The sequence below is a fragment of the Aulonocara stuartgranti genome (assembly GCF_965226115.1).
Source record: "Aulonocara stuartgranti genome assembly, chromosome: 5".
NCBI lineage: Eukaryota > Metazoa > Chordata > Actinopteri > Cichliformes > Cichlidae > Aulonocara > Aulonocara stuartgranti.
Window position 1 is genome coordinate 20,723,424 of NC_138943.1, and position 11,144 is coordinate 20,734,567.

Sequence of the window (11,144 nt, forward strand, 5' to 3'; positions counted from 1 at the left end):
TTTATTTGTCCTTTCTGAAGGTTGTTGTTTACATTTGTCTGGTCTTTGAGATTCAAACAGCCAGTGTGGAGGAGACACAGACTCCGCCTTCCTTTTTACAAGAATTTCAAAAGATTTAGTCACTCCCACACACAAACACACACTTGTGAGTCATTTGTGCAGGAAACGAAACGAAACTTGTGACAGCCTGCCTTTTTACCACAGAGACATGGCGGAGCGTAACATTCCTGCGAAGATGAACCACCTCTGCTGTCAAATTTGCAGAAACCTTCTCAGGAATCCTGTGATGATTCCTTGCGGACACAACTTTTGCATGCGCTGCATCCAGGACCAATGGGATTGTGACCAGCTGAGGAACAGTCTCTGCAGGTGCCCCGAATGTAAATATGAGTTTCCATCCAGACCTCAGCTGATCAAGAACACAACTCTAGCTGAGGTGGTGAGAGAGACAGAAATGAGTTGTAATAAAGAGCAGCAGTCCTCAGAAGGGAATCGGAAAGTCCTGAAGAGACCCCGGAGCTGTGCAGAAACATCAGAGAGCACTTTGTGTGGAAAACACAACAAGCCCCTGGAGGTTTACTGCTGCACAGATAAGCAGATCATATGTGCACAGTGTGCTTCAGCTGAGCATGGAGGACACAGGATCGGGTTGGTGAAGGAGGAACGGAGGCGGAAGGAGGTACTTACAGTTTTTTCTGAATGCTTAAACCCTAACTGTGATTCCTGTAGCACAATCTCTAAAACTATTCAGACTTATAGCAAAACCACTCACTGAGTTTGCAAAACTAAAAGCACAAAAACTGCTTTGCACTCAGTTTGCAATTTTGTAACACACACTTTGCAAAACTGTAGGCACAATTAACTACACAACACTCAATTACCAAATTTCCAACACACTCCTAGCAAAAGTATACACATGTATGGCTATCATTAACACTAACTTGCCAACTGTCTGGCACACTTTCACATGTGAAAACTTTTTTAGATAATTAGTTCACTTTGCAATCAGCCTAAGCACTATAATACAGGTAAGCTGTGTGTGCGGAGTACAATGGAGGGAGCAGAAAGAGTGAGAAGTAGAGGAGGCGTGGAGGTGAAGAAGTAGGATGAAGAGGACGACAAGGACAAGGAGGAGCAAGAGGAAGACGAGGAGGGAGGAGAGGAAGATGAGGAGGGGGGAGAGGAAGGGTAGGAAGAGTAAGAAATAGAATTGCTGAGGACATCAGAGCTACAATAGTGGACCATGTAATCAACCGTGGAATGACCCTGAGGGTAGCTGGCCAACGGGTCCAGCCTAACTCGAGCCGCTACACTGTAGCAAGTACCATAAGGACATCTTGAAATGAGAATCGGTTAGTACAGTCACTTCGCACAAAGATTTGTAGCACTGCCATATGCCAATGAGAAACACACCAATACCACTGATGTAAAAATACTGAAGTTGTTACTTTACAGAATTGCTAGATGACCAGATGCTGGGGGCAGAGGAAGCATGTTCACTGCAGACCAAGTAACCCATATAGTCATTATGGCGGTTGCAAATAATCCTATACTTGGAAATAAACACTTGTGTTTGTTTTGATGTGTTTGAATAAACACCAGTACTTGAAGTTTGGATCCCTCTATGCTTATGGATCTATGACAGAAGTATGAGCTCAAACTGACATAGCCTACCTTGTGCGCAGAGAAAGCAAAAGCCAGATGTGTTTTGTATTCATACCATCAGTGTGCAGTTGGCGCATTGTGTGCTTAGTAGATGATGGCTTGTGTGTACTGTTTGATACGGAAACACCATTTTTACGAAGGTGTGAAGAGTTAATCTAGCTGTGTTTGCTTTTGCAAGAGAACTACAATGTTTTGATTATTAGGTGACAGGTTTTCTTATTTGTGTGAAGAGTTTTGCAAAATTAGCCAATAGTTACAAAAAATGTGCTTAAGCAATCAGAAAAAACTGTAAAACAAGATTAAAAAAAAAAGGTGCAAATCCTACTTGAAAGCTCAAATTTGCAGGAAGAAGAAACTGAAGGAAGAATCTCCTGGAAAGCTTTTGGTGAATTAGCCCAGGAGTCAATTCATGCAGTCTTATGGCATAATACTAGACCTTCTAGCACTTACAGTTTTTTCTGATTGCTTAAGCACATTTTTTGTAACTATTGGCTAATTTTGCAAAACTCTTCACACAAATAAGAAAACCTGTCACCCAATAATCAAAACATTGTAGTTCTCTTGCAAAAGCAAACACAGCTAGATTAACTCTTCACACCTTCGTAAAAATGGTGTTTCCGTATCAAACAGTACACACAAGCCATCATCTACTAAGCACACAATGCGCCAACTGCACACTGATGGTATGAATACAAAACACATCTGGCTTTTGCTTTCTCTGCGCACAAGGTAGGCTATGTCAGTTTGAGCTCATACTGCTGTCATAGATCCATAAGCATAGAGGGATCCAAACTTCAAGTACTGGTGTTTATTCAAACACATCAAAACAAACACAAGTGTTTATTTCCAAGTATAGGATTATTTGCAATCGCCATAATGACTATATGGGTTACTTGGTCTGCAGTGAACATGCTTCCTCTGCCCCAGCATCTGGTCATCTAGCAATTCTGTAAAGTAACAATTTCAGTATTTTTACATCAGTGGTATTGGTGTGTTTCTCATTGGCATATGGCAGTGCTACAAATCTTTGTGCGAAGTGACTGTGCTAACCGATTCTCATTTCAAGATGTCCTTATGGTACTTGCTACAGTGTAGCGGCTCGAGTTAGGCTGGACCCGTTGGCCAGCTACCCTCAGGGTCATTCCACGGTTGATTACATGGTCCACTATTGTAGCTCTGATGTCATCAGCAATTCTATTTCTTACTCTTCCCACCCTTCCTCTCCCCCCTCCTCATCTTCCTCTCCCCCCTCCTCATCTTCCTCTTGCTCCTCCTTGTCCTTGTCGTCCTCTTCATCCTACTTCTTCACCTCCACGTCCTCTTCCTCGGCCTCCTCTACTTCTCACTCTTTCTGCTCCCTCCATTGTACTCCGCACACACAGCTTACCTGTATTATAGTGCTTAGGCTGATTGCAAAGTGAACTAATTATCTAAAAAAGTTTTCACATGTGAAAGTGTGCCAGACAGTTGGCAAGTTAGTGTTAATGATAGCCATACATGTGTATACTTTTGCTAGGAGTGTGTTGGAAATTTGGTAATTGAGTGTTGTGCAGTGAATTGTGCCTACAGTTTTGCAAAGTGTGTGTTACAAAATTGCAAACTGAGTGCAAAGCAGTTTTTGTGCTTTTAGTTTTGCAAACTCAGTGAGTGGTTTTGCTATAAGTCTGAATAGTTTTAGAGATTGTGCTACAGGAATCACAGTTAGGGTTTAAGCATTCAGAAAAAACTGTAATATTTCCAACTCCAGATTTAGTTTTGAAACGACAATGCAGCGACATAGCTGACTATAACAAAAATATTACAAGAACATGTTTTCTCTTTGGGTAAATCCAGGAAACTGTCATTAACCAATTGCTCGTGATTTCCTGCAACTTCAAGATTGCTGACAATGTTTTATATCCTGGTGGATATTTGGAAACTTTTGCATATCTTGTGATTTATATATATGTACAATGATTTTAGCCATGTAACTGAGATGAAAGCAAAGTGCACGCTGCATCTAAGGCACACAGATCGACGATTCAAACTTCAACATAAGCCTAAAAAAATGAATAATTGCTGAAACTAAGTTTCGATTGGAAGTGAGGGGAGGAAAACTGGAGAACAGACACCCTGTGGAACGAAAACAGAGGCTGATGATAACTATTATAATTATTAAATGCAGGATGGTGTATAAACACATAGTGAGTGAAAAAGAAACACGGTGTATTATGGGAAGCCCCCAGTAGAACAGACCGACTGCAGAATAACTAAAGGAAGATTCATGGTTATCTGATCCAAATCTATTGATAATCCCTTATCAACAAGGGACGTTTTAAGCCTAATTTTAAAAGTAGATGGGCTGTCTGTATTTCAGACAGGTGACACTTCCACTTTATTTGGTTAAACAAATCATTCCTGAGTACTGGGACAGCCTTACAAAACATTCAAATGACTTACAGCATCGACCCAGTTTTAGACAAAGATGCATTTGATTCATACAAATGTAAAAAGTGCCATCCAGGAAAAAACTAACAAAATCTAAACAAATTATGTGTTTGCTTCCAACTAACACATTCTGAAGAAGGAACTTAAGGACATGCAGACAAAGTTCAAGCAGACTCTTCAGAAGCAAGAAAGGAAAAGAGAGATGATGGGGGAGATGCTCGGACAGATTCAGGTGAGGGGAACATGTGACCAAAAAGTTATGTTGTCTGAAGTGTTTGTAGTGTGTCACCCACTCACATGTGTATCAAACAGGACGAGGCGAGAAAAACAGAAGCCTTCTGTGAGAGCGTCATAGTGGGCGCCATCGACTCCCTTCAGAAACATTACCTGTCAGTGAAGGAAGTGATTGCAGCTCAGGAGGAGGCGGCTGCAGCTCAGGTTCGCATCTCGCTGAAGAGCCTGGAGGAGGAGGTGAAGCAGATGAAGGAGAGGGATGCTAAGCTGGACCACCTGGCACAGACTGAGAGCCACATCCGTTTCCTGCAGGTATACTCCCAACACAGCGCTGGAAACGTTGCCTGTTTCTGAGTGACGGGTCGTATCCTGAACTTCTCCCCTCCATCCTCACAGAAATGGCCCTCTCTGAAGCTCCTCTGTGACCCCTCGTTCCAGGAGCTTTCAGAGGATCCACTCCTCCACTTTGAGCTCACAAAGAGAGCCGTTGAGCATCTTGGGAAGCAACTGGAGGGATTCTGTGACAAAGAATTTGCCTCAATCTGTAACACTGGTATGTGTCGTTATGTGGAAAACATCTCTCTTTAATTATAAGAATGTAAGAATATCTATGTCCTTGCGTATGACAGCTGATGGTGAGGAGCAGCAGGAATCAGCATCAGAGATGGAGGAAGATGATGTCCAGCGAAGAAGTGAAGCCAGCGTCTCACAGCTCCATGGTTTGTCCTTCAAACAGTTTCCAGAACAATTTTAATATTATCTTACAATTGTGGTCAGAAGTTTACACCCACTCGTCATCATGGACATGACCGTCATGCTAATTTTGGGTTTTTAATGGTTTCTTTAAACTGTTGTTCAGCACACATCTTTAATGGCTTTGAGAAACAAGAATCGAAGAGAGAAGTTTGAATATATTTTGGATTTCTTTAATTCACACAGAGTCAAAAGTATACATACAGCCTCAAATATATTAACCAGCCCCCAATAATATTTTGTTAAATGTCCTGTTACTGTGCTGGAAGGTGCTCCACCTGGAGACTCTGTTGTCCTGCTGGGAGACTTCAATGCTCACGTGGGTAACGACAGTGAGACCTGGAGGGGCGTGATTGGGAGGAACGGCCTCCCTGATCTGAACACGAGCGGTGCTTTGTTATTGGACTTCTGTGCTAATCACAGTTTGGCCATAACGAACACCCTGTTCGAACATAAGAGTGTCCATAAGTGCACGTGGCACCAGGACGCTCTAGGCCGTAGGTCGATGATCGATTTTGTAATCGTATCAGCAGACCTGCGACCATATGTTCTGGACACTCGGGTAAAGAGAGGGGCTGAGCTGTCAACTGATCACCACCTGGTGGTGAGTTGGATCAGGTGGCGGGGGAGGACGCTGGACAGACCTGGTGAACCTAAACGCGTAGTGAGGGTGTGCTGGGAACGTCTAGCAGAGGCCCCAGTCCGCGAGATCTTCAACGCACACCTCCGGCAGAGCTTCAACAGCATTCCGAGGGAGACTGGGGACATTGAGTCTGAATGGACCATGTTCAGCGTCTCCATTGCCGAAGCTGCTGCATTGAGCTGCGGCCGCAAAGTGGTTGGTGCCTGCCGTGGTGGTAATCCCCGAACCAAATGGTGGACACCAGAGGTGAAGCGAGCCACCAGGCTGAAGAAGGAGTCCTATCAGGCTTGGTTAGCCTGTGGGACTCCGGAGGCAGCCGGCAGGTATCGACAGGCCAAGCGGAATGCGGCTCGGGCAGTGGCTGAAGCAAAAACTCGGGTGTGGGAGGAGTTCGGAGAGGCCATGGAAAAAGACTTTCGGACTGCCTCGAAGAGATTCTGGCAAACCGTCAGACGTCTCAGGAGGGGAAAGCGGTGCTCTACCTGCACTGTGTATAGTGCTGGCAGAGCGCTGCTGACGTCGACTGAGAAAATTGTCAGGCGGTGGAAGGAATACTTCGAGGACCTCCTTAATCCCACTGACACGTCTTCCGAGGAGGAAGCAGAGTCTGGGGATGAGGGGAATGACCCGCCAATTTCCGGGGGCGAGGTCACTGAGGCAGTTAAACAACTCCTTGGTGGCAGAGCCCCTGGTGTTGATGAGGTCCGCCCCGAGTTCCTGAAGGCTCTGGACGTTGTAGGGCTGTCCTGGTTGACACGCCTCTGCAATGTTGCGTGGAGATCAGGGGCAGTACCTGTGGACTGGCAGACCGGGGTGGTGGTCCCCATCTTTAAGAAGGGGGACCGGAGGGTGTGTTCCAACTACAGGGGGATCACACTCCTCAGCCTCCCTGGGAAAGTCTATGCCAGGGTACTGGAAAGGAGAGTTCGTCCGTTAGTCGAACCTCGGATACAGGAGGAACAATGCGGTTTTCGTCCTGGTCGCGGAACACTGGACCAGCTCTTTATCCTCTCCAGGATACTTGAGGGTGCATGGGAGTTTGCCCAACCAGTCTACATGTGTTTTGTGGACTTGGAGAAGGCATTCGACCGTGTCCCTCGGGGTGTCCTGTGGGAGGTGTTGCGGGAATATGGGGTGTCTGGCCCATTGCTACGGGCCATTCGATCCCTATATAACCGTTGCAAGAGCTTGGTTCGCATTGCCGGCAATAAGTCGGACTCGTTCCCGGTGGGTGATGGGCTCTGCCAGGGCTGCCCTTTGTCTCCGGTTCTGTTCATAATTTTTATGGACAGGATTTCTAGGCGCAGCCAAGTGGCGGAGGGCTTTCGCTTTGGTGGCCTCAGAATCTCATCTCTGATTTTTGCAGATGATGTGGTTCTGTTGGCTTCATCGGGTGAGGGCCTCCAGCTCGCACTGGAGCGGTTCGCAGCCGAGTGTGAAGCAGCGGGAATGAGGATCAGCACCTCCAAATCTGAGGCCGTGGTTCTCAGCCGGAAAAGGGTGGAGTGCCCACTCCGGGTCGGGGATGAGTTCCTGCCCCAAGTGGAGGAGTTCAAGTATCTCGGGGTCTTGTTCTCGAGTGATGGGAGAAGGGAGCCGGAGATCGACAGACGGATTGGGGCTGCAGCTGCAGTAATGCAGACGCTGCACCGGTCCGTCGTGGTGAAGAGGGAGCTGAGTGTAAAAGCGAAGCTCTCAATTTACCGGTCGATCTACGTCCCTACCCTCACCTATGGCCACGAGCTGTGGGTAGTGACCGAAAGAACGAGATCGCGGATACAAGCGGCAGAAATGAGCTTCCTCCGAAGGGTGGCTGGCCTCTCCCTTAGAGATAGGGTGAGAAGTTCGGCCATCCGGGAGGGGCTCAGAGTAGAGCAGCTGCTACTCCACATCGAAAGGAGCCAGCTGAGGTGGTTCGGGCATCTGACAAGGATGCCCCCTGGGCGCCTCCTGGGTGAGGTGTTCCAGGCATGTCCCACTGGGAGGAGGCCCCGGGGCAGACCCAGGACACGCTGGCCTGGGAACGCCTTGGTATTCCCCCGGATAAGCTGGAGGAGGTGGCTGGGGAGAGGGAGGTCTGGGCCTCTTTGCTTAGGCTGCTGCCCCCGCGACCCGGCCCCGGATAAAGTGGATGAAGACGGATGGATGGATGGATGGATGGATGGATAAGTTGAAGAATTTGCAGGTAGTCCTGCTCCTTATTCCATCCATTTTATGATGTACCAGTGTCACGTTTATACAGGAGAACATCTGTCGTTTAAAAGGTTTTATTTGCTTCAGCAGTTGAAATTACAAGTTTACAGCACTGGACTTTGATGTGAACTCAGCCATCTGCTTCACACAGAGGATGACTCTCAGAGTGGGCAGTCCAGTTTTATACTACAACAAAAACACGTATTATTATGAAAGCGGAAGCGACGTGGCAGTCCTGCGACTCTTCTCCTCTCTTTGTTCCCAGCTGACCTCGTCTTGTATCTTCTCCTCTTCCTGGAAAAATAAGACAGAAAGAAAACACCTCCCTGCCTAGCCTTGATTTTTAATATAACCTAGCAATCCTAAGGCTACTGATTCCACTTATTATCTAAGTTCGGGACATTCTGTTCGGACTCCCTTGGCCCAGAAAATATAATCTGGACTTCTAACCAGTTATGATGTGTAAGCATGCTTTGCAAAACCCTCTGCACTTCTACATGTCAATCACGATAATTCAATTCATAGCGCTGAATGAAGCTTTCGACCCGTAATTCATGGAGTGCCTGATACCAGTACCACTGCTAAAAATAGCCCAGAGCATGATTCGGAGATGGTACAGTGTTCTTCGGTTTAAAAGCCTCACCACTATTCCTCCAGATACACCTCATGTCATTGTGGCCAAAAAAGTCTTTATCTTGTCTGACTATAAAACTCGTCCATGTGAGCAGCAGCAAATTTTAGTCCAGCTTGAACGTGGAGCAGGGTCTTCTTTCTTGTATGGCACCCTTCTACATGCCAGTGTAAAAATCATTTCACCTTGGACAGGGGTGCTGGCAGTTCACAGTTAATGGCAGGTTTGAGTCGGTGGTTCCTGGGTTGTTCCTCAACATCCTTAAACATGTCCTCTCATCTGAGGGTCAAAGTTTGAGTCTGCTTCCAGACCTTGGCAAAATGGTGACACATCTGAATAACTTGTACTTACAGGCCAGTTTCAGGGTCCCTGTATTGTTTAATGATGCAGCAGAGACGCTCACTGATGCTCTGATGTCGTCTCCCGTGTCTCTTTACAGCTAGCAGGCCTCTGGCTAAAGAGAAAGTTGAGCCTAAAACCAGAGAAGAGTTCCTGCAATGTAAGTTTATCTTCCAACCTGCATTCACCATGACTTTACCCACACACAGACTGATCCAACCACAGCTGTCTTCTTAGAATTCAGTCCTTAAATGTTCTCTTCATTATCTCAGATGCGTGTAAGCTCTCTCTGGACCCCACGACAGCTCATGAGGACCTGGTTATTTTGAAAGGAGGGAAGATGGTTAAGCTGTGCAATGAGAGGTCCAAGAATCCTAGTGTTCGTAACCCAGAGAGGTTTATACATCGGCGGCAGGTGCTGTGCAGGGAGGGACTGCAAGCTGACTGCTACTATGAGGTAGAGGTGAAAGGAGACAAAGCAGAGATCGCTCTAACCTACAAAGGAATAAACAGAAAATCCCGCACTACACTGTCAGCCTTCGGGGCCAATGCAAATTCCTGGAGTCTGGATCTATCTAAACATTACTCTGTGAGCCACAATTCTGACAGCATCCAGCTCACTACACCACCCCGTCATCACAGGGTTGGAATTTATCTTAAATTTCAAACCGGAACTTTGTCTTTCTATGAGGTGTCGGACAGTATGAACTTCCTGTACAAGGTTGAAGCCGAGTTCAGAGAGCCGCTGTATCCCGGATTCTGGCTCGGAGAGAAATGTTGCATCAGGATCTGTGATCTGAGACAGAGCCAACTGTAAAAGAACTGAAGAGGACTGCAAACAGCTTCTTTCTACTTAAAGGGAAATTAAAAATAATATGTATAGATTGCTGTATAGATTGCACAGTGCACTGACATGTCTGTTTCCTATGATGTGTGGGGTGGTTGATAACTCTGCAGTATATGAAGCCCAAATTGCCTATATGTGTAAGTTTGTATAAATTCAATAGTATAAAATTCCGTTTTTATTCATGCTGGACGTGTTTTACTGTGGACAGAGTGCTGAATGTAGAAGAATGTCTTGTTTCTACGTAACCTCCGAAGGCAGGATTTAGCAAGTACATATAGTTGAGGGTATATATGTATATTCTGTTTCTATTTAACATTGCTTTGTGAAATTACTGTGTCCAGAAGAGGGCGCCATGTGTCTGCGGTTTGCCTAATAGCCTTGTATGGAATTTCAGTCAAGTCAATATTAAAGAACTAAATAAACAAGTGGACAAATAGAAATGTAATTAAATGAATCCTGAAATATTTTTCTAATTAAGAAAATGAATAAAAATAGAGGCCGTCTCTCTTGATTGCCCACTTCAGGGTGGGAGAAACACCCCTGAACTGTGTTATGATTGTTGATGTAACATAGTTTGCTTACCAGAGGGCCCTCTGAGCTCTTCCCTGTTGGTAACACCAGAACACTCAGTGGGAAATTAGTAATAAATTAGTCATCTATGACCTGTTGACACAATAAAACAAGATTTATTTAAACTGCATTGCCATATATTATCTCAGTAAGGCTCATAAATACGTCCACATAACAAACGTTTTGGAAATCTGTCTAACGCATTAGCTGATATATTGGACTTATAAATCACCAGATATTGGTGCTGGTCTTAATAATCCTCTGTTGGTCCAGCTTTACTCAAGTACTCTGTATTTAAAATGCATGTTTGATTAAGGATGATGGATTTAACAGTGTGGTTAAAGGGAGATAATTTATTCTAGCAGGCAGGGAAATTGTGTAGATTTGATATTGCAGTGCTGGTTGGTGAGAGTCTCGAGGAGATTGTCATTAGTCTGCATTTGAACTCATTGTCTAATCTTCCTGTTCTGCTCGGTATGGCAGAATAGGAAGAATAGACTGTTTGGTCCTTATCTTTTTATTAATTGCTAATTCTGCATATTAAAACTGTGTGTCGTGTTTTAAAGTCTATGGTGATTATTTAAAAGGCTCTGACTCTAAAAACAGTGCTTTATATATCGATTCTACCAGTTGAACCTGGTTACTTGATGGTTGATGATGTGAGTGCTGATGGAAGCAGCAGGATGAGTCCTGAAGTGTACAGGGCTATACTCTCTGCGCGTATTATTGAGACAATCGCTTCACAGTGTGAATGGATAATGACCCAAAACATAATGGTAAAGCAACCCAAAAGGCAAAGAAATAATAATAGATTGGATTTATATAGCACTTTTCAAGGCACC

The 11,144-nt window shown here is 45.2% G+C and overlaps 1 protein-coding gene across 1 annotated transcript; it reads left to right on the forward strand.

The window, feature by feature from the left end:
• Positions 1 to 137: 137 nt before the first annotated feature.
• LOC309707162 (tripartite motif-containing protein 16-like protein) lies at positions 138 to 10,867 on the forward strand. The gene is made up of 7 exons (XM_082534308.1): positions 138 to 679; positions 4,229 to 4,324; positions 4,405 to 4,638; positions 4,723 to 4,879; positions 4,956 to 5,045; positions 8,986 to 9,045; positions 9,158 to 10,867. The coding sequence occupies exons 1-7, from the start codon at positions 209 to 211 to the stop codon at positions 9,700 to 9,702; spliced, it is 1,653 nt and encodes a 550-aa protein (XP_082390434.1). The 5' UTR covers positions 138 to 208; the 3' UTR covers positions 9,703 to 10,867.
• The last annotated feature ends 277 nt before the right edge of the window (positions 10,868 to 11,144 follow it).